Source organism: Amphibalanus amphitrite, unplaced genomic scaffold (genome assembly GCF_019059575.1).
Source record: "Amphibalanus amphitrite isolate SeventyFive unplaced genomic scaffold, NRLGWU_Aamphi_draft 000116F_arrow, whole genome shotgun sequence".
Lineage (NCBI taxonomy): Eukaryota > Metazoa > Arthropoda > Thecostraca > Balanomorpha > Balanidae > Amphibalanus > Amphibalanus amphitrite.
Window position 1 is genome coordinate 801,123 of NW_024881611.1, and position 26,735 is coordinate 827,857.

General features: G+C 48.3%; 2 protein-coding genes across 4 annotated transcripts in view; one reads left to right on the forward strand and one right to left on the reverse strand.

Annotated features, from left to right (window-relative positions):
• Window positions 1-26,735, reverse strand: part of LOC122381232 (medium-chain acyl-CoA ligase ACSF2, mitochondrial-like) — an 82,192-nt gene that overhangs the window by 40,055 nt on the left and 15,402 nt on the right. For all 3 annotated transcript variants that reach the window (XM_043365180.1, XM_043365178.1, XM_043365179.1), the window contains exon 9: window positions 21,319-21,575. In XM_043365180.1, the coding sequence (XP_043221115.1) occupies window positions 21,319-21,575 (257 nt within the window). The remainder of the gene's footprint in view (window positions 1-21,318; window positions 21,576-26,735) is intronic.
• LOC122381234 (3-ketoacyl-CoA thiolase, mitochondrial-like) overlaps window positions 775-26,735 on the forward strand; it is a 90,943-nt gene continuing 64,982 nt past the window's right edge. The window contains exon 1 of the mRNA XM_043365184.1: window positions 775-929. The gene's annotated coding sequence lies outside the window, so the exon portion shown is untranslated. The remainder of the gene's footprint in view (window positions 930-26,735) is intronic.

Consider the following 26,735-nt stretch of genomic DNA (forward strand, 5'->3'; position numbering starts at 1 on the left):
GTGGGCTATTTAACATTGACAAGTCAATAGCTTTCAACGTTTGCCAATTTACTCTGCCGTACGAAAGCACGGGCATTATTCCGCCCAAACAACCCTGCCGAGAGTGCACAGCTATCGGCTGAATAGTGACCGGCGTTCAGCCTAACTGGACTCCAGGCACGTACCCAGGATTTCGCCCAGGAGGGGACCACCTGCTTCCGAAGGGGCCCTTAGGTCACCCGGGGGCCCCCAGGCCGCCCAGGTGACCAGGGGCCCCCAGGCAACCAGGGGCCCTCAGGAGTCCCAGGCAACCAGGGGCCCCATGCGACCAGGCCCCCGCTACCAGGGGCCCCCTTGGCGACTAGGGGCCCCAGGCAATCAGGGGCCCCATGCGACCAGGCCCCGGCCACCAGGGGCCCCCTAGGCGACCAGGGGCCAGGAAACCGGGGCCCTCGGATGACTGCAGGGGCCCATCGGGTCATCAGGGGCCCCTCGGGTAACCAGGGGCACATAAATCAGTAATAGGGCCCACCTATTGTCGATTAGGGGCTCGAAGGTCAGTGAGCGGCCGGCAGCAGGCACGAGGAAGGAGGGGAGGGGCAGGGGGGGGGGCGCGAAGACGGTAGAGACGTGTGTCTGTGGAAGAGGAGAGGGGAAACACGACCCGAGGCAGAGGGGAGGAGGCTGACCCGAGATAAGGCACGCGCAGTAAACAGAGGGAGGGAGGGGTGGTGGGACAGGCCCGGGGAAGAAGCAAACACCACGTGGTCGAACAGTCCGAGACGCGCGCTCAGAGGCGACGGACGGTGTGACGAGTGGGGATTGAGTGACAGGCTGCGAAAAATGAGCGAGCAGGATAAGTGAGAAACGAGAGACGACAGTGAGTGTGGCGCGACGGAGTACCTGGTCCGCAGCGCAGAGGCACATACATAAGGGGACTGTCATGGCCGGTAAGTCAAGTTAACGTGCTAGCAACAGTAGATATCAGGACGCCCGCCCGACAGTTTAAATTGTTACAACACATGACACATGTAGACATGACGATGTGCGCGACTCCGACTGGCATGAGAAAGTATAAAGCCGCTCCAGTCTGTCTGGGCTTGAACGCCTCACCGACTCGGCTAATCGCATACCGAATACACGACAACGTAACGGTCGCTCCAGTCTGATTACAATCTGTAATTCGGACTCGACTGGCATGAGAAAGTATAAAGCCGCTCCAGTCTGTCTGGGCTTGAACGCTCACCGACTCGGCTAATAGCATACCGAATACACGACAACGTAACAGTCGCTCCAGTCTGATTACAATCTGTAATTCGGACTCGACTGGCATGAGAAAGTATAAAGCCGCTCCAGTCTGTCTGGGCTTGAACGCTCACCGACTCGGCTAATCGCATACCGAATACACGACAACGTAACAGTCGCTCCAGTCTGATTACAATCTGTAATTCGGACTCGACTGGCATGAGAAAGTATAAAGCCGCTCCAGTCTGTCTGGGCTTGAACGCTCACCGACTCGGCTAATCGCATACCGAATACACGACAACGTAACAGTCGCTCCAGTCTGATTACAATCTGTAATTCGGACTCGACTGGCATGAGAAAGTATAAAGCCGCTCCAGTCTGTCTGGGCTTGAACGCTCACCGACTCGGCTAATCGCATACCGAATACACGACAACGTAACAGTCGCTCCAGTCTGATTACAATCTGTAATTCGGACTCGACTGGCATGAGAAAGTATAAAGCCGCTCCAGTCTGTCTGGGCTTGAACGCCTCACCGACTCGGCTAATCGCATACCAGCCGCTCCAGTCGGAGTAAGAACCACATTCCGACTCGGCAATTGCATACATAACAGCCGCTCCAGTCCAGGTGTGAATATCTCACCGACTCGGCTTATGTGATATTAATACCGTACCAGCCGCTCCCGTCGAATTACGTAACTAATACCGACTCGGCTCATGAGACCAGTAGGAGTCGTGCATACATAGCAGCCGCTCCAGTCCAGGTGTGAATATCTCACCGACTCGGCTTATGTGATATTTATACCGTACCAGCCGCTCCCGTCGGATTATGTAACTAATACCGACTCGGCTCATGAGACCAGTACCACTTTTTTTTTTGTTTTTGCGCGTACATTTGTACCTACATGCTCGAATACCACGACAACGTCACAGTCGCTCCAGTCTGATTACAATCTGTAATTCGGACTCGACTGGCATGAGAAAGAAAAAAGCCGCTCCAGTTTGGGCTTGAATGCCTTATCGACTCGGCTAATCGCAGTACCAGCCGCTCCAGTCGGAGTGAGAACCACAGCCCGACTCGGCAATTGCATACATAGCAGCCGCTCCAGTCCAGGTGTGAATATCTCACTGACTCGGCTTATGTGACATTAATACCGTAACAGCCGCTCCCGTCGGATTATGTAAATAATACCGACTCGGCTCATGAGAACAGTAGCATCTTTGTTGTTTTTTTGCGCGTGCATTTGTACCTACATGCTCGAATAACACGACAACGTAACAGTCGCTCCAGTCCGATTACAATCTGTAATTCGGACTCGACTGGCACGAGAAAGTATAAAGCCGCTCCAGTCTGGGCTTGAATGCCTTATCGACTCGGCTAATCGCAGTACCAGCCGCTCCAGTCGGAGTGAGAACCACATCCCGACTCGGCTATTGCATACCTACATAGCAGCCGCTCCAGTCCAGGTGTGAATATCTCACCGACTCGGCTTATGTGATATTAATACCGTAACAGCCGCTCCCGTCGGATTATGTAACTAATACCGACTCGGCTCATGAGAACAGTAGCATCTTTTTTGTTTTTGCGCGTGCACTCGCACATGCTCGAATACCACGACAACGTAACAGTCGCTCCAGTCTGATTACAATCTGTAATTCGGACTCGACTGGCATGAGAAAGTATAAAGCCGCTCCAGTCTGGGCTGAGAAACGACGGGTGTATGACGATTGCCCATATATCTGCCCGCTTTTGTATTGTACATTCTGCTCCGTTGGCGTGTTTGGCGTCTTGTTATCGATCATGATATGAACGATAACACGATTTGGGTGCAGACGGCCAACAACAGCCAACTCTGTGTAACAGATCAGAGGAGCGAACGGTATGAGAAGCCCTAATCAGTAATAGGGCCCACCTATTGTCGATTAGGGGCTCGAAGGTCAGTGAGCGGCCGGCAGCAGGCACGAGGAAGGAGGGGAGGGGCAGGGGGGGGGGGCGCGAAGACGGTAGAGACGTGTGTCTGTGGAAGAGGAGAGGGGAAACACGACCCGAGGCAGAGGGGAGGAGGCTGACCCGAGATAAGGCACGCGCAGTAAACAGAGGGAGGGAGGGGTGGTGGGACAGGCCCGGGGAAGAAGCAAACACCACGTGGTCGAACAGTCCGAGACGCGCGCTCAGAGGCGACGGACGGTGTGACGAGTGGGGATTGAGTGACAGGCTGCGAAAAATGACCCCACCCCCCCCCCCCCGGCCCCTCACTACAACCTTCAGTCCTTAACACCATCGAGACACTCGTCGTCGGCCCGTCTTGTTATCGATCATGATATGAACGATAACACGATTTGGGTGCAGACGGCCAACAACAGCCAACTCTGTGTAACAGATCAGAGGAGCGAACGGTATGAGAAGCCCTAATGAAACTTTGATATCATTTTTTTTTCTTCCTAGTAAAAGACGTTTTATCCAGTGTTTAAAAAAATATACCGGGGCCTGAGGGGCCCCCTGAGCGGCGCTCAGGAGGGGGCCATGGCCCCCGTGCCCCCCCCCCCCCCCTTGGGTACGTCACTGCTGGACTCTGAATTCGCCCCACTGCAACTGGGCTCCGCATTCAGCGTCCGCTGGGCTCTGCATTCAACCCACAGGGCTCCGTACTCAGCATCCAGTGACCGGCGATGGTTCCGAGCCGATCGGCGCTGTCGGCGCCGTGGACGGCATGTTTCCCGTTCAGCTGCCACGTCCAGTTTCATTCTGCATCGCTAACCGACCAATGTAATGAATTCCTAGAGACGATCCAGCTGCAGTGCCTGCGACCAGCCATGAGCCAGCCGATGCCCCACAAAATGGATGGCAGCCGTGAAGATGCATGCCAGTGATCCAAGGCACATTTCAGAGTCATACGATGATGCCAAGTACGTCGTTTTAGATTATGGAGCACTTCCGAGCATAAAGCAGTCAAAAGAATATGTCAAAACAATATCCATGGAACTGAGTTGTGAGTTGCAACGGACGAAAATTCATTGCTATTCAATGATGAAATTCAGGAGATGATTTGCGAGATACTATATAGCAGAATATATATTATAAGGTACATAATAAGCAAGCAGGGTATATAATAAGCAGAAGGGCAATCATACTCAGATGAGGTATTTTTTCCATTCCAATGGTGACGACATTGCCAGATTTCGGATACCTGTTACCCGTTTCCTTGGACATTTCCTCTCAAATGCAGGAAGTTCAGCAGCTCCAAACTGGATAGAAACTGCGCAGCTTTTGAGCCGAATGTCCCATCTCGGAACCATCCGAGAATTTTGACCGCATAAACATCCTCCCATGAACATTTGTGGAAGCGTCCGATTTATAACCCATGATTGGACCCTATAAATTCCTCGGGCGGCTGCGCGAGCTCAATGAGGGGGCGGCGGCGCTCCTAGAGGGCCGGAGCCGGCCGAACTGCCCCGGCTGCCGCCATCGGTTTACTTACACGTGAGATCAAAGGCAGCCGCAGCCCGTCACCGGACCGGCCGACACGTAAACGGTAAACGGCCGTCAGCTCTGCCGGAGGCCGGCGGGGCTGTCACGACTGCTACAAACAGAAGCTACAAGGTGTAGAGTCGGGCCGCTATAAACAGGCATAAGTGGAGATCTCGGGGGGGGGGGTCAGGACCCCCCCCCCTGAAAACGAATTACTGCTATGTAAGTCAATGGTACTGCATCCAGCCCGCCTCCATCTGCCCGGCCTGGACCCCCCCCCCCTGAACTTTTGACAGATCTCCACCCCTGCAAACAGGAGCTACAAGGTAGTGTCGGACCGCTGCAGTGCCACTCTGTCCCTGCAGACTGCTAAGACGGTGGCTAGTAGTGATCTCAATTATAGAAAATATGAATACCAATTCCAAACCAAATACCAACATAAACCGTGAAGAAATACCGATACCGAACCAACTTCATAACATGAGGGAAATACCGACTTTTAACCAATTTCTCAGCCTCTTATACATAAGTGAGGGTTCATAATACCAACAAAATACCAAGTACATTAGGATTGAAATACCAAATACCAAGTTGGTATCGGTTTGGTATCGGTATACCAAAAAATTGGCATCCGATTGACATCTCTAGTGGCTAGGGTGCCGGCATGCCACCATGCCCCGGCAACCGATATAGTTATGGTGCCGATCACCAAGCCGACAGTCTTCTGAACGTCACTCACTATCAGAACGACCGAGGATCACTGGATACAGCGGGCTCACGTTCCTCGGTATAGCTGCAGGTCACGTCAGTTGACGGGGCAGAGCCTCACATCTCTCACCGTATTACCACCGTAACCGAGCCAGTAACTCTCGATAACAGCGCAATCAGTGTGGTAAAGCCCTAGGTCACGTCAGTAACTCCGTGACGGACAGCAAAAGCGGGTGTGTCACGTCGCTCTTCTCTCGTCCGTCACGGGTCGCAGATCGGCGGCAGATCGATCCATGCGCTGTCAGCAGCACATGACATGGCTGCCGTTATGAATCTCTGACAGCGCCGTCAGCAATACAAGGCGCTGCGACAGCTCGGCAGCTCGTCAGCCCGGCGGCTAAAGGCGCTCCGCCGGCGCCGGCAGATTTGTAGCGAGACCACCAAATTCGAGGACCGCTGACAGAGCCGGCAGCTTTTTGGACAGAAGAGTTTGAGACGTTTTTGAAACTTATGATGAGAGTTTGCTGTTGTGAGAAGTTGGCGTGTCTCATCCTGCACTCAGCCATGATCCCTATGTTATATCAGGAACCATCCCGCTTGTAAATTAAGAATCAGTTATGATAATGGCAGACAGTCATGAGATGTGAACTCATTAGACCTTTGGGGAAGGTTGAATTTTTGCAAAACTAGCAAACCTGAGTTACATACGAACTTCAATTAAAAGCATGCGACCTACGGCAGCATGCCACGCTGCCGCACGAGCCGCCAGCATTAGGCTCACTACCAATAACAGCCTCAGCCGCGCGGTGTCAAGAACACATCGCAGACCCGTCTTTGCCAGCCACTGATCGCAGTTAATACCTGTCTCTTCCAGCCACCGATCGCGAACCCATCTCTGCCAACCACTGATCGCAGTTCTCAGTCACAGTCTCAGTCCGTCGGTACCAGGAGCTCTGCCCGGCCACCCATGGCTAGTGCCACCGTTCAGATACGTCAGTCAGTCAGTCAGTCAGTCAGTCACTCACTCACTCACTCACTCACTCAGTTATTCGATCACAAAATCACCCAGTCATTGTCGCTCCAACGCCGTAAGTCGATGCCACCTTCCAGGGAGTAGGGACGTCAGTCAGTCAGTCAGTCAGTCAGTCAGTCAGTCAGTAGTCAGTCAGTCAGTCAGTCAGTCAGTCAGTCAGTCAGTCAGTCAGTCACAGGCTCACCCACTCATTCAGTTTTTCAATCACAAAATCACTCAATCACTGTCACTCCACTGCCGTCCAGGGCCACCGTCTAATGTCCAGATAGACTCCCAAGATATCACCAATTCACCGTGCCCGGACAGCCAATATACCAGCATGTCAGGCAGCCCCCTGAGGTCAGCCATATGTCACGCGGATGGACAGGTAAGTAAATGGAACATTCAACTCCTGCGTGCAGAAATACGGATTTCAATAAAAACACGACATCGATACGGCCGAATCAATGCATCTAAGCGAACCAGGCATGTAGCGATGTAGTTGGCCGGCTGGCCTGTCAGTCTAACTCGAGTGAATATCAGGTAATCTGACGCGGAGCACATGGTGGTAATCTGAGCGCTCGTCGAACTACACCACCCCGGCGCAGTCGTAGGCGTGGGTGCAGGGAGGGGGCGTCGGCGGCCGGAAAAGGCACCCAGATGCGTGCAACGCGATCACTCAGAGCGGGACCATGGCCCGTCGCTGCTCAGACAGATCGGTTCAGTTGGGGTGGGAAGGTGGGGGAGGGGAGTCGGAGGGGTGGGAAGGTGGGGGGAGGGGAGTCGGAGGGAGGGTGGGAAGGTTGGCGTGAGGCGCTGCGTTGGAAGGGGTTTAGGGGATGGTGCAGGTCTCAGATGCTGCATTGGATGCTCGTGACACGAGTTTCGCCATTCGGAGTCTCCAATTCATGACTTCGGTGACGATCGTTCTAATTTGTAGAGTGTAGAAGCTTTGCAGACACACATGACAAGCTTAAAAAACTAGGATTAGACAATCCAAGGACCTACTTAGATGCCTACGCCAAGGGTGTCCGGGGAGATTTCGGACACATGCTCGGACTATTTGCAACGATGGTGCATTGGTGCCCCAGGTATAATGAAAACATAGCTTGTGTTTAAAGGGACTATCCCACCTTCTAAAATGTTGTTAAAACCAGTTAAATTGTGCCCGACTTTATAGATTGGATGACCAGGAGCACGGTTCTGGCATTTATTTTTCATTAAACATCTTAAGCTTCCCATATTCCAAACACAAACTTTCAAATATGTGACGTCACAGCCCAAAATTACCTCCTTCCCCAGGCCACATTACTGTCATAAAGCTGATTCTTTTTACTCTGTAAGCACCACAACAAAGTTCAGACCAAGTTTTAAGCGATTTTTCAACGAACAAACCCGTTTAAATCAGAATGACTAAACGAGGTGACGTCACACTAACGGTCGCTCCATGTTGAAGATAGGTCCTTGCACAAGGCCCATTTTCAAATGAAGGGAACGAATTTCTTCAACACCAAGAGGCCGCGGGGGTTGCAACCTAGATAGATAGTGGTTTCTGAACCTCGCCGCAAACTTGGCTATCTCAACTCAAACCCCATGTTAACCCTCGCCCGCACATGGGGGGGGGGGTGGTTGCCACCCCCCCCAGGTAGTCTTTCTGCTCTGCACTCAACATTTTTAGAGCTAGAAGGCTGATTTTTCGTATAGCTGCTCCTCTATCCTTTCTTGATGTCCACTGAAAATTTCAAGTTGCTGTGACCTTTGGTTTCGGAGATATGACCTTGTTTTTCAGGTCATGTCATGACCCAAATGGCCAATTCTTGACATCTTGCGTTGGCTATGGGCCTTGTGAGCTTTTGACACCTTGATTTCGGCCTTTTTTACCAGTCTTACCTCCCACCCATCATGGAACATGTTGTTCGACGATGTACAGATGTCAAGGTCAAGGTCAAGGTCAACCTAGGTCATCTAAGATAATTGCGTTTTAGGCAAGCGGAATTTACTTTTTGTGAAGTTTTTTGACTGCATTTTTGGTAAAAGCTTCTCAGATCATGATTTCATGTAATATGGACACATAAACAATCGGTGCACACATCAGTATACACACAGACACACACAGACATACAAACACATATAATTGACCTTGACCTAACTTGACCTGAAATGACCTCAGCAGCAAAAACCTGGTCGGGTAGTGTGAGAAAGAGGTTCTAGCTGGCTTGGCACCAGAAAACGGCATCGTTATCGGTATATGATAAGCAGCGCACTTGATATCCAACGGTGACCCAAAACAGCAACATTTTTTAGTTTGACCTGACCTGGAAGGTCAATGACTGACCTGAGAAGGTAAAACTGGGTATCATTGGATTTGTCTCTTCCCAAAGAATCTTTTTGGTCTTTACCGCTAAGCTCTATCTCCAACAGGAACGAAATGGCGCGGGGGGTGGCAACCACCCCCCCCCCCCCCCATGTGCGTTCTAGGATGGGAAAATGGCATGTGCGGGCGAGGGTTAAAGGTGGGACAGTCCCTTTAACACGCGCAGTGGAAGGGTTGCGAGTTCACCCCCCCCCATAAGATCTCAGCTCCACCGAAGCTAGAAAGACGAAATTTGGAAGGTAGGTGGGGCTCCTGGGGAACTCTGTTGTGTGTGAATTTCATGACACTACTATGCATTTCAGACCCCATGAGACCCTGTTTTTCGGCGATATTTTCTCCAGTTTTTGTCCAATCAGCTTGAAATTTTGGCATACGGTATTTCAGCTCAAGCGCCAATTTTTGCTAATATGGTCTCTTAACAAAATATCAAAATTTAGAGCACTTGTCGTTGGCTCGTAATGTTAATCAGTTTTTGCACCCGGATAGAGGCTCGCTCGCTGCCGCACCGGATTGGATAGGAGCGCTGGCCAATCACGCTACGCCGGGCCCAACTTGACTCCGCCCACTGGCCGTGACCGCGATGGGTCTATGCCGTTTCAGTCGGCGTCAGCACCGCAGAGAGGTCGCAGCAGGACCGCATACTGGAGACAAATGGAGCTGGCAAAGTTGTTTCGGGACGAAAGCCCAAAAATTATCCGTTCGAGGGCAGTAGTGTCCTCTTCTCCATATTTTGATATTTTGCCGTCGAACCAGCTCATAATATTCATAATGATCAGAGGCCAATTTCACAAACAGAAAAACAGCCGCCTGCCAGATTCTTTTTTTTTGCGTAGACTGCTTCAGATACGGAGCCGTAAAAGGCAAAGCCCTATCTGCTTACGTGCCCATCGCGTTACGCTCCGTATGCAAAGCGGTCTTAAGGCGAAAATTTCCGGCAGGCGGCTATTTTTCTGTTGGTAAAACTGGCCTCAGAATCAAAGTAGGATCAATTAGAACCGAACCGGCTGTAAAAGAAAAGATAGATGAACTCTTGGAGTTTGGACTCTGGGCGATTATTTACGCCAGAATTGCACCTACCTCATCGTCAGGTTGGGTCAGGTCACTATACCCGATTACCTATGAGATCATGCGTAATCCTCCACATGACCCAAAAATATTGATGCGTTTGGCAGCTTCAATAAATGTTTCTGAGGAAGGCGCAGAAAGCAACAAAGTAGAATGAAGACTAATGTCGCGGGCGCGGCCGATTGCCTGGGGCATCACTCCAGCGAGACGACCGTATTCGTGATTCGTAAAGCGTTGCGGGGCGCCGGGTGGAGCAGAAGCGTGATGTGTCGTGTGATAGAATTGTCATTTATCGCTGTGTGTGTAATATTGTTAGACGTGCACAAAAAGAAATAGGAAGGTGGCAGGCGAAGGTTGAGCACTATACGAGAACGGTCATTAAGAAACACTTTTTTTGCAATTTGGACGTAGTCTGAACTGTTACATAATTTTACGCAATCATTTGAAATCAGCAGCATCTTTTATGTGCGTTTTTCACAAGCCCCGAATCTTGTGTGGAATTAGATATTTTTATGACTAAACAGGGTGTACCTACATTTGTGATAAATACAAAGTCAAGGGCTTCAGCTAGTGCGTTACTTATGCGCGCTTCTTTTTTCTCATTCGATGAAGTTACGGCTGCAACGACAACTGCACGGCAGCTACGCTCCATGCGAGCCGCCCCGGTGCGGCAGCCACCGCCGCCCGCTCCACGCAGCCGACTGACCGGCCAAGGTCACCGCCCCGTCCGCCGGGAGGGCGGAGCTTAATGGTCACGTGTTTGTGACGTCACGCGTACGCACGGATAGCCTCTACTCCACTGACGGATTTACGGAGCCGATTTTAACATTACGAGGCAACGACAAGTACCCTTAAATTTAAAATTTTGTAAAGAGACCATATTGACGAAAATTGGCGCTTGAGCTGAAATGTACACTGTGAAAATTTGAAGCAAATTGGACAAATATTAAATAAATTATCGCCAAAAAACAGGGTCTCATGGGGTCTGAAATGCATAGTAGGTCAATAACTTCAAGGTAAAATGAGGTCAAATGTGGTCAAATCTGCCATATGAGCGTCTTTTTTGCGTTTACACGCCGATAACTCAAAAAGTTACGGGCCGATTTTCCTTTTCTTTCAACATGCGAAAGAACATACATTTTAAAGTATATAAAGTGAACTTGTAGTTAATCCAACGATAAGTATGGCAGGTAGGAGCCTGCTAAGAGTAAGATGTCGCCGCCTGAGGCGGGATCGGCCGACACGGAAACGGCGGCAATCACAATTTTGTGTTTACACGCTCATATTGAAAATGTTTGGTGGCCGATTTTCACAATTTCTTGGCCATAAGATTGCCTGTACATTTTTCAGTCTTCACACAAAATTTGACGCGAATCGAACATAATCAGCGGTAAGGAGCGCAATGTAAAGACGGAACCGTCCCATCCCGGCACAGTCTACAATTCAGGCGGCGCGGGGAGGCGCCGGCTGCCGCGCCGCAGCGGCGGCACGATGTTTGACTTTACACCGCCATTACTAGAAAAGTTGCGAACCGATTTTCTTATGTCTTGCACGAGAAGATCCGCAATTCAATTCTGGACAGGTTGCCGAAAATTTCACATTGATATTATGTTCGCGGCGCGAGGTACATATTGGCGAAATTCACCACCTCCCTCTACACTGCGCGTGTTAACCCTATTCCTGGCGGGCTCCGCCGGGACAAGAAACTGGCGGGGGGGGGGGGCCGATTCGGCCCCCCCTTCAGATCTCAAAAACTACACATCGCAGCGACAAACGGCGAACGGCGTTTCATAGGTCGTTTAAAGATCTACAACTTTTACATATAACATTTTCAGGTCAGGTCAATATTGAGGTCACCAGAGGTCATCAACGATAAAATGTTTTGGAATTAGTTACCTATATAACTTTTAAAGTAAGAAACATAGAGACATAAAACCAAACATTTTTGTTGCTCTCGCCGAGGCGATGCGAAATAAGTATGTGATGACCTTCACAGGTCAATTTGAAAATTGACTTGAGGTCAAGGTCAGGTCATTCATCAATGAGGTTGTGGGGTATGGTCATGCTGCATACGAAACGACGCGCCTTGACCAGGCGAGCAGTTTGGTACCACTTACAAGTCTTTGGCACCATCATGTCGTGATTTATTGACGGAAAAACGATTTATGACGTCACATGACCTCAGATGACCTTTGCCGGTGCCCCTGTCAATTAGCGGCGCCAGGATCATCACCGATGAGATAATCTTCCATAATACTGAAAGAATTGGGTGGTTTTGACTCGTTTACACGAAGCAGGAGGCGTTTCAATATTTTCCCATAGGTTTGCAATGTAAAGGTCACGAGTCTGGCCTGACCTCAGGTCACAGATATGAAAATTCTGAGATATACAAATTGCACATACTGGTACCCTAACTAAAGCTTGAAGAGAAGAAATTGATCGGTCAAAAACTCTAGCTCTGGCGTGATTGCAAACTTTTCTGAGGTAGGGTCGCCAAACCACCTCTGGTGACCTGACCTGAAGTCAGATCAACTCAAAATTTTCAGAAATGTTGCGTAAAAGCCTTTTAGGAAAAGTCAGAAAATTTCAGCTTCCTAGCTCAAAGCGTTTGGGAGAAATAACCAAAAAACCTCAGGGGGGGGGGCTCCTGAGGCCCCCCCCCCGCCAGGAATAGGGTTAAATAGTGCCAATATAATTTCAAATACCTAATTAAATGAGCTAGAGATGCCGATAAATAATTTCCTTTTTCCGTTAAATCAAAGCTAGTTATTACAAATAACTTACATTCATTAAACACAAGCAACATATCTTAAAAGTGAGCTTCACAAAAAAAAAGAATATTACAATACACGTTTAGCTTATAACGATTTTTAAGAATCTTAAAAGTAGTAACACATTTCTTTTGGGTGATAAAGAGCTTCAGATTCTGCTCAGTACCCAATGTCTTAAAATGCGTTTATTGATATTCTAAAACGAAAACTCCCTGGACATTTTATGAAGAAAATAACCGCCGGAGCTCGCTGCGGATACGATTCGTCCTTTTCTCGGCACCGCTCGCATTTCACTGAGAGAGCGGGCTAAACCGTTTCCCAGTATAATGGCGAGGTCCACGCCGGCCCGCTAACGCTCAGGCCAACCATCCCATTTCAATGCATGATGCGCAGGCCGGAAGGCTGAAAGCGGGCACCGTGCGGCACACGCTGCATTATACAGAAGCTTAGGTCGAAGCTCAGCCGGCAGGTTAAGCGTTTAGGTGCTGGGGCAAAAGAGCAAACGATTAAACTGATACGCATATCAGCTAAATTCCTCTTTTCGTAGTGTTGATTGGACGTTCACGTTCGGGGACTAGGTACTTGCTGCTTCTGGCTTCATCCGCTGTTTTCAAAGTCAGATTCTAATTTTTATTTACTTTATATAACGTAACATATTTAGTGACTTTTGAGACGTCCGATTCTAGAGTCTTGATTTTGAATCATTTAAGGCTCGAACTTCGATGGTCTCATAAGCAAAGGACTATGCACAGCACAATGGCGCACATAAGGAGCAAAAGCACATTACATTTTCTCAGCTGGATTCACGAAACCTGGCACAACCGTAGAAAGCCAAGACAGACCTAATCCAACAACGCCGAACAACTGCTGCGGGAATTGTTGACCAGTGGGACGGGCCCCTGGGCGGTCAACAACTCTGATTAGGTACCGCCCCTCCCCCTCCCCCGGACGAGACGGCACGGAGCGTCCTGCTCTAGTTGATCACCGCGGACCGGGTCCAGACCCGTCCCACACTTGTGGCAACTTCGGCAAAGTTTGGAATTTATGTCACGAAAAACAACACGCATCAAGGACTTCTTACAGGCCACTGCATTCTCATTTGTGCTCCCTGCAGTTTCTGATGAAGTTGGTCGCTGTGTTTTTATTATGTTATATTGAGGAACAACAAAATGTCGGTCCAATAGGGAATGAATGCAAGCGGAAGCTTCATCACGTAATATATTTTTTCCTCTTAGGCTTCACGTGCAAGTGACTGCAACAGTTCATCACATTTTAAGCCTCCGATGTCCATAACTATATATAGGCTAGCTCCTCATAATGTGCTTGCCGGCACAGCATAACTCCAGGCGTCCCTCACTAGTGTCATCTAGGAACGGACATTAGACGAATATGAAGCAGCAGTTCGCCAGGTATTGCATGGAGCTTTACACAGACTTTAGTTGAAACAAGAAATATGTGCATAGTATAACATATTACGTGGATTAGTAAGTTAAGACAATCAAATAAAAATTATATGTCCTATTAAAGGGAGATAATGACCTTTTCCACAAAATCTGAGTTAGGACCATTTTCTGACAAAACACAACAAGGTATAATGTAAATTAAAACCATTTTGCTCAATTCGGTACCTTGCCGCAAATATCTCAACTTGAAGTCACGTTAGCGGGGAGCGCTGAAAATGACCGTTGAATAAGTACTTACATCACTTTTTGGTACTTGCATGTAATTTTGTAAAATGAGCGTATTCCTTACATTTGATCTTCATCACATCTAGTTAGTTAATGGTCGTCTATAGTGCCTTCAAAAGATACTCATGGTTTGGGGGTGGTTTATGTCTAAATTTACGCAACTATTTTTCCTGTTCATCATCTGACGCCATATGCTGCTATTTTAGTAGCAACGACTCAATTTTGAATCGGTCCCGCCGACTGCACAATAAAAGAAGATAGATACAACACTTTTGCGGCATCACTGAAAAACTTATGCAGTACTGTTATCAAAATTCTCATAACACCGTTCGACAAACCTGAAGTCTTTTTGAAATAAATATGCTTGTATTTTTCGCTTCAGGCTCTGACGCCAAAATAATGAATTTCGTAGTCGCAATCGCAAGATTTGGCTGCGTTTCTGGCGCATGCCGTTCATTTGTGGCGCAAAATAATACTTGGAAACAAAGAAGAGTAGGCACTATGTACCCCCGAATTAGAATCTAATTAATTCTAAACCGAATTAACTCTAATTCAAATTAGAATCCTTACAACGCAAGCAACGACAAGGCGATAACATAAACAAAAACCCAAGCGTCGCTGTTTGAAACAAAAGCGCCATATACTGCGACTTTTTTTATAGAGAAGGACAACGCATTTCGGTGGGTGTTACAAGTACTGCAAGTACTGCTTCTTTTTTGCAAAAATAAAAACCTTTTTCACATACGAAAATGTGCTAGGAAATTTTCATATTTTATAGAAACTACAGTAGAAATAGTATAGATGTCGAGTAATTTTTAGTTAAGAAAAAAGAAAGCTCATTATCTCCCTTTAATCAGTAGCTTTTGTGCTACAACGTTAACAACAGAAGTTTTTGTACGACTGCTAGTTGTATGGATTACTTTTAATGTATAAACAATAAGTAGTATGCAATACATGCTTGAGGGATGTGAATTACAAATAGCTGAACTATTTCAATCAGTGGAACATATAGCAACTCTCCGTTTGATTACAAAATACCACAATTTGGTATAGTAGTGAATCAGAGCTGACCACCAAAATTCGATTTAGTTTCGCAAAATATCACAAACGCACCCAATGAATATCTAATAGGATGTGCCACACACACAAGCACTAATATCGCCGCCATTCCCGCACACGCAGGCATAATTACGCCATCACTTAATAATCTTCCGAACGACATTTCACGTCTCTCGTCAATAATCAATCTACGCACAAACAAAGCACACACTCATCAGTGTGCAATAGTTGGTGACATGGCTGGATGAATCTGTCCCGGAGCCATCTGGTCCAATCCACCTCCCACTTGACGACAACTGTATTCCTATGCCAGCGCCACTGTTCTCCCCGAACAGATAACCAGGGTTGTGCTTGACTCATGAGTCGAGTCAGAAGAAATTTGACTCAACTCTGACTCAAATGAGTCAGATTTGAGTCGAGTCGGATAAAATGTTGAGCTGTTGAGTTGAGTCAGAGTTGAGTCGGACAAAAATATTAAGGCGTTGAGTTGAGTCAGAGTTGAGTCAGTAAAATAACTTTTGACATTGAGTTGAGTCAAACATTTAGGAACATGAGTCAGCTGACTCAACTTTCTAGAAACAAGCTTTTCATCCCTCCCCCGTTTAACAACTTCGCCCTGGCCCTGCTGCCGGATTTTTTTTCCACCCCCGCCCCCCACTCAACAACTTTTTTATCTGAGTCAATTTTGAGTCAACTCACTTGACTCAACAAAAAAAAAATTGAGTCAAGTTTGAGTCGACTCATATTTTCATTGAGCCGCTTGAGTCATGAGTCGAGTCAAAGGAAAAAATCAGCTCCTTGTTTGAGTCAGAAATGAGTCAGGGCTTTCTGAAGTTGAATGCTGAGTCGAGTCGGCAAATTTTATTGAGTCGAGCACAACCCTGCAGATAACACTGGTTGACGATGGTGGCGATGGTGGCGGTGGCGAGACCATTACCTACTGTGGAGCTGGTAATTGAGCATTGCCGAGTGTCTGTCAGATAGACCGACGCACCGCGGAGTAACGTACGATTCTTAAGTTCATCCATAGACACGGTGTGGGATGGTAACGCGCCTCAGACTCGCACCCAGACCCGGCGAGATGGTAATACGCCGCTATACGACACCACGGGACTTAAAATATTGAACTAGGGTGATTAATGGAACAGTAAAGGAGACCCAGTTACGCAATATCGACAGTCGAACTAAAACGACCGATGACAATCATCGATGATATCTTAAAACAAGAATAGATTTTCTGGCTCATTCAGCAAAATCTGTCGGTCGTTTTTGTCGAACCAAAAAACGTTAAACTACGATCATGATTGTTTAACGACCTTGAATATGTTCGTAAATGAAACAGAATTAAAGCGGCCCTATACAGATTCAAACGCCATATACGACGCTATAGGTCACGCAACCCGACGGGATCGAGGGAACAAAGGAGCTCGCGATTGCCATCTGCCAAGATATGTGAATTCCAGGGCATCACTACGCTTGTCTCCTTCCAAAAGATGAGGACTTGAAGGAACGATGACGAGAATTCCTGATAGATGCTCCAAAGAGGAACGATTCTTTGTCAGGAGACACGCAATCATATCACGTGCATGGTATAAAAGGCCTCACGGCTCACGCATACATCACCATAAAAACTCCTTTCGTATGGTGATACAGCGAAGCGTCGTCCTAATGCGCCAACCTAATGCGATGTCAGCTCTTCATCATCATAACAACTTAGGCGGATACCGACCGGCCGTAAACACACTTTTAGTATGCAACTAGGCGCTGGCAGGGGGCTGTGACGACGGTAGTTGATATATTTGAAACAAAAAATGAGCACACCTACTCCAATAAGCAGGTCCTGTCTAGCGTATATTTTCACAGCACACAAATTTTATAGCAAATATAATTCAATATTGTCGAAGAGTCATTTTTATGTTCCTTAGGTCAAGTGATTATTTTCCTTTTCCTTCGGAGACACTGAGGTAAAGGATTAAAAAAAATGCCTTGTTCAAATAAATTTATAAATATGTCTTTTACTCCGTTTAACACGGTAGAAAAATACCACTGTTGTAAAAAAAAGTGCTTGACCAGCAGGCATGACCGTCATTCCCTATATCGCCTAAACAATGGAAGCATGAGATGGAATGATGGGATGAAGAAATTAGCTGAGACCACATCGAAAATAAATTATAACATTGCGCGCGTAATTAATGCAGACTAACAATGGGTAAACGAAGTGATTCGTGGACAGTCCTCTCAAAGAACAGAAGCCCAACAATTTACAACAAATCTCCTCACATATAACTTATGCGTCATCACAGCAGTCAGCCTTGCGGTCACATTCATGGTGATGTAACCAAGATAGAAAACCAACAAACCAACAGCAGACATCAACGATAGAAACAAACGATAAAACATCATAACAGCAAAAAAAAAAACATTGCTCAATTCATAACTCTAAAAGTTCGAAGCATTCTAACTTATTCGAGGTTATTGGAGTGGATTTGGAAGAACGATGTCAGGTACCCATGATTCAGCTTCTCGATTACTGCCACGAAAAGTTGTCGTGATAGTCGGTGTAGAATTATTAGCTAGCACAGGTATTATATAATACTGAACGAGGCCGGTGTAAATAAATTTTCAAGACCGAGGTCCTTACTGGATTTTTGAACGAGGCCGAAGGCCGAGTTCAAAAATCAGTAAGGACTGAGGTCTTGAAAATTTATCACCGGCCGAGTTTGGTATGTATTTTACTGTATGCCAACGATGCCAACGATAAATTTATTTTCTGGACCGAAGCTCTTAGCCGACTTAGGAACGAGAACATCCCAAAATGTTGGCTTAAGTGCATTCTGGTAATGCATTTTTGACCGTGGTCAATTTGCTTACACCAGTTATTACCACACCCCTCTGGCTAATGTATTTGAATAGACCAGGCATACAGTAATTGTTTTCATTAACTGCTCTGTTATCCACTAACGTCATCCCACGCTATTTTCTCCCACCATCGCCGTTTCACTGTTTTTACGGCTCCCAGGGCACGCAAGTTGGGTCGTTATTTAGCCATCAGCGGTTGAGTGCAGGATTAGTTTTCACCATCGCGCCGAATGAGAGCTCATTCGGCAGCCGACTTCGGCATCTTTCTGCAGGCTACCCGCTATCTATCGGCACGTGCCACCTGCCACTTTCAGCATCATCGGATTATCTGCCGGTGGGAGTTTTTGTAAGGAAGGTGGTCGATACTGGTACGAGCGCGGGCGCGGGTCGGAGAGGAGTTGGGAGGTGATGGGACTGCGCTGAGGGGCGGCGACAGCCGAACGATGGGCCGGTGGGAGTTGAAAACTGGCGGCGAAGGGCAGGTGCGTGCGAGAGGCACTAACCCGTTTTGGGTCCGCGGCCTGGCGTGTCCGATGTAGTTCCGTATCTTGTGTGTTACCATTGGCAGTCTCGCCCATATGTGCCACCTTTGATCAATATCGCTCCATTGTAGGATCAACTGTGTCTCCAGTGGGTCTAATGCGTCCGCTGTGGGTCCGATTACTCGACTGCGGGCTGATGCGCGGCACAAAAACGGCGACTGTGGCTGCAGCTGTCGCCGACCAGAGCGGACACTCACAGAGGCAGGCCATCAGAGCGGCCGGCAAAAACCACAGGTCTGGGTCGGACCGGCCGGCGAAATACACCCTACCGACCGACGAAATACACCGGCCTAGGTGGGACCGAGCGGCGAAATACACCAGCCTGGGTCGGAGCGACCGGCGAAATACACCAGTCCGACCGGCGAACTACACCAGTCCGACCGGCGAACTACACCAGTCCGACTGGCGAAATACACCGGCCTGGGTCGGACCGACCGGCAATATACACAGGCCTAGGTGGGCAGGACCGGCGAAATACACCGGCACAGACCAGACCAACCGGCGAAATACACCGGCACAGACCGGACCAGCCGGCGAGATACTCCAGCATGGACCAGGCCGACCTGCGAAATACACCGGCCTGGGTCGGACCCACCGACGAAACCCACCGAACCCGGCTGCGGCAAAAGTTGCCGGCCAGGAGAGCGACAAGACTCGCCGACCTAGACCAAGGACCGACCGACAAAACTGGCCGGTCGGGCTGCGACCGACCGATCGCGGCCGCCACTGTACCGGCAAAACACAACAGAAAGGCCGACAGACGACTTCACCGCCGACAGATATTGGTCCTCGCAACCAAGTTCTGAACTATGTGCCATGTGGGCTCTCGGACGTGCCACATAAAATCCAAATACCGCTATCGATACTTTATGGAACAATACAATCGTGCTCGATGGAGTCGACGAATAAATCGAAACCGAGCGAAGAAAGTTTTCCTCTGAAGCGTGATGAATAGGGACATGAGGGCATAGTTTCAAATTTAAATCAAAATACTCTATCTGCTGAAGATACCATAAATAAAAGGATATGCGACTTCAAAGCAAAAATAATCAACTACGAGTATAGCTGCTGAACAAAATGCCATGTTAGCTAAAACCGGTTACCAGGTTTTTGTTCAGCGCACAGTCGCCCTATCCCGAGATGCTGCCGTTTCTATGTCTGTTGATGTAGCACTGGGGATTAATGGAGACCCGGATCCCATTAAGATAATGACAACTGGCGAACGTTTTTCATTCAGAAAATCATTTAGAACGCAGGCAGCTTCTCGGCTTTTATGTGTCATCATTCTTTGGTCCAGGCCTCCTTTCAGGCGCCAGACATTTAGTGACCGTGATAATTCATTATGTTATTCGACGCAGCATGTTTCTTCATTGGGCCATTGTGGACCACCAGCACCAGCACCATAAGCATCAGCTCAATAATCTCTTCATCACAACACAGTCGGCGATAGGCCACTATGTACTAAACTTACCTCATCATCGACTCCACAGTCCACAGGGTCATCATCACCAACATTCATAAACAGCATCACTGCGACCATCCTCACCAACCCTGCTCAGTGCTCAGCCCTTCTAGCCCTATTAGTGGCAGGCTCCTGGCTACCCCTATTAGTGGCAGGGGGGCTGTTTACGACCCCCCCTTGATATCTCTAGATCTAACGGGCCGATTTTCAAAATTCAAACGGCATTCGATTTCGCTCAACGTGATCTACATTTATAAAAAATAAAAATTAAAAAATGTCAATAGGGGGGGGGGGCAGAGGGGGGTAAAAACGGGCAAATTGCAGATACATTTTAGACTGTTTATCACGGCCAGGTTTCTGAACCAATCTTAACGCAACTTTTGCCGATCGATAGAGAATGAACCAGGAATTCACATGGATCCTAAAAATATGCATTTTCAAAAATCATAGGTGGATACAGATCATTGAGATTGGGGGTACACAAAAAGCATAGTAAATAAGATTTTTGTTGGTACTGTTTCTAAAAAGGATGGTAATGGTCTTGTTATGTTACAATTTTCTTATGAGAGAACGACTACAATTGTATTGGTCATGCATAGGCGGTGTCAGCGCACCTATGTTGGGATGTAAAACATAACCCCCCTTTTTGGACGCCTGGATCCGCCTATTATAGCAAAAACGTGTCAAAAGAGGATGCACAATAACTTTGTATATGTTATCACATGATACCTTTCATTCACTGTTCGTAAAACTGGTGCATACAGTTATAATACATCAGCATCGTGATCTTCGCCCAAATGACTCGCTTCACGAATAGGACCCCCCAATTCCCAGTGCTCTGGAGCCGCCCCTGGTAAAGTTATAAACTTGAAATTTTCAGGGAATGTGCCCAATTTAGTTTTAGGAAAAGTCAGAAAATTTCAGCATCGTAGCTTCAGCGGTTTCGGAGATACTCCCGAAAAACCTGAGGGGTGGATGAAAACAACCCCCCTGCCACTAAAAGGGCTAGAGAGGCAGCGAAATCCCACCATTTCAGCTCACGCCTCACCGGGCAAAAACCACCCAGCTCCCCAGATCCGCGACTCACCCGGTGATGAGCCATCGCTGCGGAGTCAGCGTCTCCGCCGTCTTCTCGGCGTCGTCCCAGTAGCCGAGGAAGTTGCAGTAGCCGCGCGCGCAGAGCACCCCCGGCTGGCCGACGGGCGCCGTTCGACCCTGTCCATCCACCACCTTCAGCTCGGTGTGCGCCAGCGGGTAGCCGACGGTGCCGCAGCGGTGCTCCAGGTCGTCCGATGGAAACCCCAGCGTCAGCAGGGGGCTGCACTCCGTCAGACCGTACCCCACCTGCGAACGGGGGGATCGGGTACAGCTCTGGGGATCGCTGACGGGGCAGGAGCGGTACTAGAAGAGCCCCATGCAATTTATGATAGATGTAAAAGGAAGCTGCACTTCAAAGGGACCATATCAATCAGCCCATATCGCTTTTATCCACTCATATCGTGACACTTATTGTCCGGTCTGAGCACCAATGCTTCTATCGGCGCATGCTGCTTTATGGTTCGAGCTGCGCCACATGCTAGATAACAAAATTAATATAGCGATTGGTACCAACTACCACTGGGGCTGGCATTAATGTGAGTCGCCTCCACATATAGCAGATCGACCTTCACTTTATATGACAAAACCATTGTTGGCTCATTATGGAACAAGCATTGCGACGTAAATTGATTGGTAGCTGCCAAGCAAGCATTTTAATGCATTAAACAATGCATGAAGTTAATAAAAATACGAAAACTCTGTTTTGCAGGATGTACTTTTGCATTTGTACATTGCTCATATTGAGCTGCGAGTATTTTTACATAAGCATTTCTAAACATAAGCATTTCTATTGGACTTTTACCTGGTATTAAACCGGTGATCTACACAGCTTTTGTATATTTACACTGGTCTCAAAGCTAAACGTAAATTGGCTCTTAAGCCTAGCTACAATGGTTATTATTCTCTCGAGGTGCCGAGGTGCATTGTTGCTGCGTCTCGAGGTCAGAAGCTCGTCCCCGGTCCGGAAACTTCCTCTCCAAAGCACAGCTCCAGCTGCGGCGGCGTCACAACACCGGCCGCACAAAGCGACGGGCCGACTCAGAACGCCGGACACGCGTGAGTTATCAAAGTGTCGTCTGAGCTGACGTTCCTATTAAGTCGCCGAGCACCGCGGCGGTGGCGGCAGAAATTGTTTCGGCGCCGCGCCGCGTCTCTCCAGAGTAAACCCATGCCGGGTCCGCGCCACTGGACGCAGAGGCTGACACGCCGCCCCGGCCCGGAACTCGGAAAGCTGACAGCTTTGCGCTCGGCCTGCGCCCGCGGGGGCAATATTTGGCAGTGTTATTTGTGTCACATGTCGCAAATGTCTGCTGTAGAGCGGCCAGACATTGATTTCGTGACGAGCGGCGGGCGGCGCGACGGCGGCGGATCAGAACCGGTTTCCACGGGGCCAGCCCCGGCAAACGACCGCCTGTTGCTGCCGCATTTCCACCGTCAGCCCACATGATAAATGACCCGCTCCCAGATGTGATTCGAAGGAACGGAAGTGCGACGCCTCGGTTCGACCCTAAACTAAGCGGACACGTGAAAAATGTGTCAGCTCTTGCGGACATTTAGCATTCGCTATTACTATTATCTGGTAACGTTTTTAGCTCGACAAGTTATGTGCGAACATTATTAAAAGATGTCTTAGTAGGCAATTCTAATAAAACACTTGCATGATTTACGCATAAGTTGAGTAACTTATTTAACTTATTAACATGACTTAAAACATAACTCATAATTTATTTTGACTTATTTAACCGATACAATTCAAAGCTTATTCACTGATTGGTCTTCTTTGATCTCTACGTCATGTTTGTTTTCGGTGAAAAGTGTGACTGCGTCATGATGCGAACCATTCATGAAAAGACGACTAATTCGCTCTTGCGATTTGAAAATATTGCGCACAAGGGAAAAGCATAATAAATCTCTCAAGACATGACATTTTGTCATGCTTATTGCTTTGTGTTAAATATCACGACAAATAGCAGCAATCATTTGACTGATTTATTTTCGGCGGACTCTGCAGATATTTTAACGATCAATTGACCTGTTCTGAAAGACCTTGTGAACGGTTCGTCAATCACTGGACATTGGACCTCGCCATGCCTGCGTTGTTTCTGGGAAGCCAAGCGCGTCCGGACGGCATTGGCAGCTCTAGTCTGGCCGAAAAGACGAGGTGGCAGCGCTAGTCCGGCCGAAAAGGCGAGGAATGAGCGTGTTTCTTTGAGACACACTTCCACGTCGTCGCCTACTGTGCTTACTGCTTACCTATTGTGCTTTGTACGAGTCCAAACTGATGACGGCAGCTGCTCAATGTCACGACTCATGCGAAGTGATGGTGCAGTTGCAATTACACCTCAGCTCCGAGCCCACCTTGTGACTGCAGCATTGGAGCATGAGAAGTCGCGCGACTGGTGCCGACCGGCGCGTCCTCCGGGGCTCTCAGCCGCGGCCCATATCCGATTTATGATGTCCACGCAAGCGTGAACTTACTTGCAAGCCTTAGCGGCTGGCACTCAGCGTTCGTTTCCAGATGATTGCGTTTGAAGAAAACAGTGCTTGGTTGAATACGAGATCTCGTTTGGAGGCTGCCGAGCTCGGGAAGCAGCGGCCCACCGCCCGCGCTCGATACCAGACTAACGATAATACATATGTATAGTCGATAAATTGCCACTCAAACTGATGACAGATCAGAACTGTCACAAACGAACAAAGTCAATGGAACAAAGCTACGGGCAATCACCACCCATTCATCAGACCAGCCTAGTTTGGGATTTGCAAAGGACTGCATAATCCCCACAAAACAAGCCTGCTACAATATGCATCGCGCCCCGTTCACGGGTCACACTTTCATTATACCGTGGATTAAACTCAGGGACCATCAATCATCTATATTGCATCTTTTAAAGAGCACATAATGCATAACTACACTTTGTTATCAAAGCAGCAAAGTCGCCACAGCTACCGTCCAGTCGGCCGTCGTCTTGTGCAGCTCCCTGGTGGAGCAGAGGCGGCCGAGACCCGTCTCCCCGCCCCGCCCCACCGCCGCGCCGGCTCCTCTCTAATAGCGCTGATCACGCGAGCGCGACCCGTCCCTCGGATGCGGTCGATACAGAGCTTGCAGTGCGTGCCGTGAAACGCTGGGCCGGGACGGCGCGGTGAGAGCGGTTGGAGATGGAAGGGAGAAGAGCAGCCTGGCGCCGACCCGGTGTCTCGCCCGTAAAGACCGGGCCACAAACTCGCTCTGCCGTGCGTGAAATACCCGGACTTGGCAGAAGCGGAGACGGACAAACAAACGACTCAGGGTGGGTGCAGCACCGCCCGCACCAGGCCGGTTCAAAGCGGCGGAAGAGACAACACGCCGCCAAGATTCAGTCATGTTTAGATCCGGTACTAATCGTTCGAGAGAGAAACGCCCGAGCAGGCCCAAAACAAAGCCATAATCTTCCCTCGTGGCCACGGAGATCCCATCCGGCGCCTGGCTCTCGGAGATCCAATATACCAGCTGTGTGGACCATTGCACGCGTCTTCCGCGTTGGGGGAGGTCGCGATTGCTAGTCTCGGCACGCGGCATCGCAGCGATCTGCTGAGGAACGGCTATTGCAACGGACACTTCGCCAGTGGAGCGGGATGGTCGCACAAATTCACAGCCCCATTCCGACCGGAGGACCGCCAGTCGATGCAAAAATAGATATCCGGCTTGCTAAAGAAATCAACGCCGTGACTGGTCTGAAGGCCAAAGCTTTGGAAATGCTCAAATGGAGGGAATGGAGGGAGATGGACCTCCTTGAATAAAACCACCAACACGCGGCGTATCAGCAGCTATATCCTGGGTCATCAGCAGCTAGTGTGCCACCGTGGCTGAGACATTATTTTGCCGGCTCCACCTCCGACTCCGCCCGATTGCTTCCTGCATTCTGCAGCAGTCTATCGCGCTGGGCATCACGGGGCCACATACGAGTCCAATCGCACTCACCAACAAGGCACAGGCAACATCAAAGAGACATCAAACAAAACCCTCGGGTCGGGATCTGAAGCAATTGTGGGTCGGCTTCAACAGAGTGGCCGGGGGCTGTGTTCAGAATGCTTTAAGACGAAGTTTGCTTGCCAATTCAGTTTCATTCAGCACGCTTGGTGAACTTCAAATAAGAACCTTTGATTGTTACCTTCAATGTTGCTTTTATTTGTATTACTCAGCGTTATTCGTGATAAAAAGAGCAAGTTTGATGCCGTTGCTCAGTTGGTCTGTAAATATTCACGCATTGATGTTTTATATAAACACCAACGAGGCCGCTAGACGCTAACCAAGCAAGAAGTTTTAACGTTTTATGTCGATATAGTCACAGAGTCGTCATCATAAGGTCGATCATAGCGTCAAGCTATCTGCATACTGTCGGGAAATACCTACTTTATTTATTATTATTATTATTATTTCATATTCCCACTAACCACCATTCGGTGGGCATTACAGAGGGAAACACATTGACACACATAAACCATATACATACAATACAGGCAGCGCAGTGCCCTGTCATTCATAAGCACGTATAACGAAATCAAAATGCAGAACAAAAGCGATTTTCCATAACACAAAGTTTGATGAGACAGCGAAGCCTCATAAGTAACCGGCAATTATTACAACGAACAATGTGACATCACCGGAACAACACCACATACATATGCATCATTTTACCGCGTGATTTTCCAAAATATATTTTACAAAATCAGCTTTCGAATAGTTTCGGACATGAATGGGCAAGCTATTCCATAGTTTTGCACCACTGTAAGAGAAGGACGCTTTCTTCATTTCAGTCCTAGGTATAACCAGGTCAAGGTTGCCTGATTGCCTTGTTTGTCGGTCTGACTGTCTCTCTTTAAAGAGAGACACAATTAGTGGCGGCATACATTCAGGGATAAGTAGACATTGACGAACTGTTTTCAATACCGCGATTTTATGCTGTAAGGTAAGATCTCCACGCCAAGCCAGTCTGTGAGCTTCGCGACCTGCGATACGCTGTGCAAATTTAACTATTTTTCCTATTCTCTTCCCTTGTGTCACATTACAATTTCCCCAGAGAGCCATGCAAAAGCGAATATGAGGAAGAACAAGGGCATTGACTAGGAGGACAATTACCTTTAAGGGCATCACGCGACGAAGCTGGCCCAATCGAATTAGCATACCAGTACACTTTCGAATGACACCGTCAATGTGACTGCTCCACGTAAGACAACTATCCAGCGTTACACCTAGACTAGTTAGTGATGGCTGTACGGGTACTGCAGTATTAAAAATATTTAGGCTCCTAACATTGACATTTTTCATGGTGACTTTGGAACCAAACACAACAACTTGCGTTTTGAGAACATTAAGTGCAAGTAGATTTCGTGAGAACCACTCATAAAGTTTCTGAAGAGCAACAT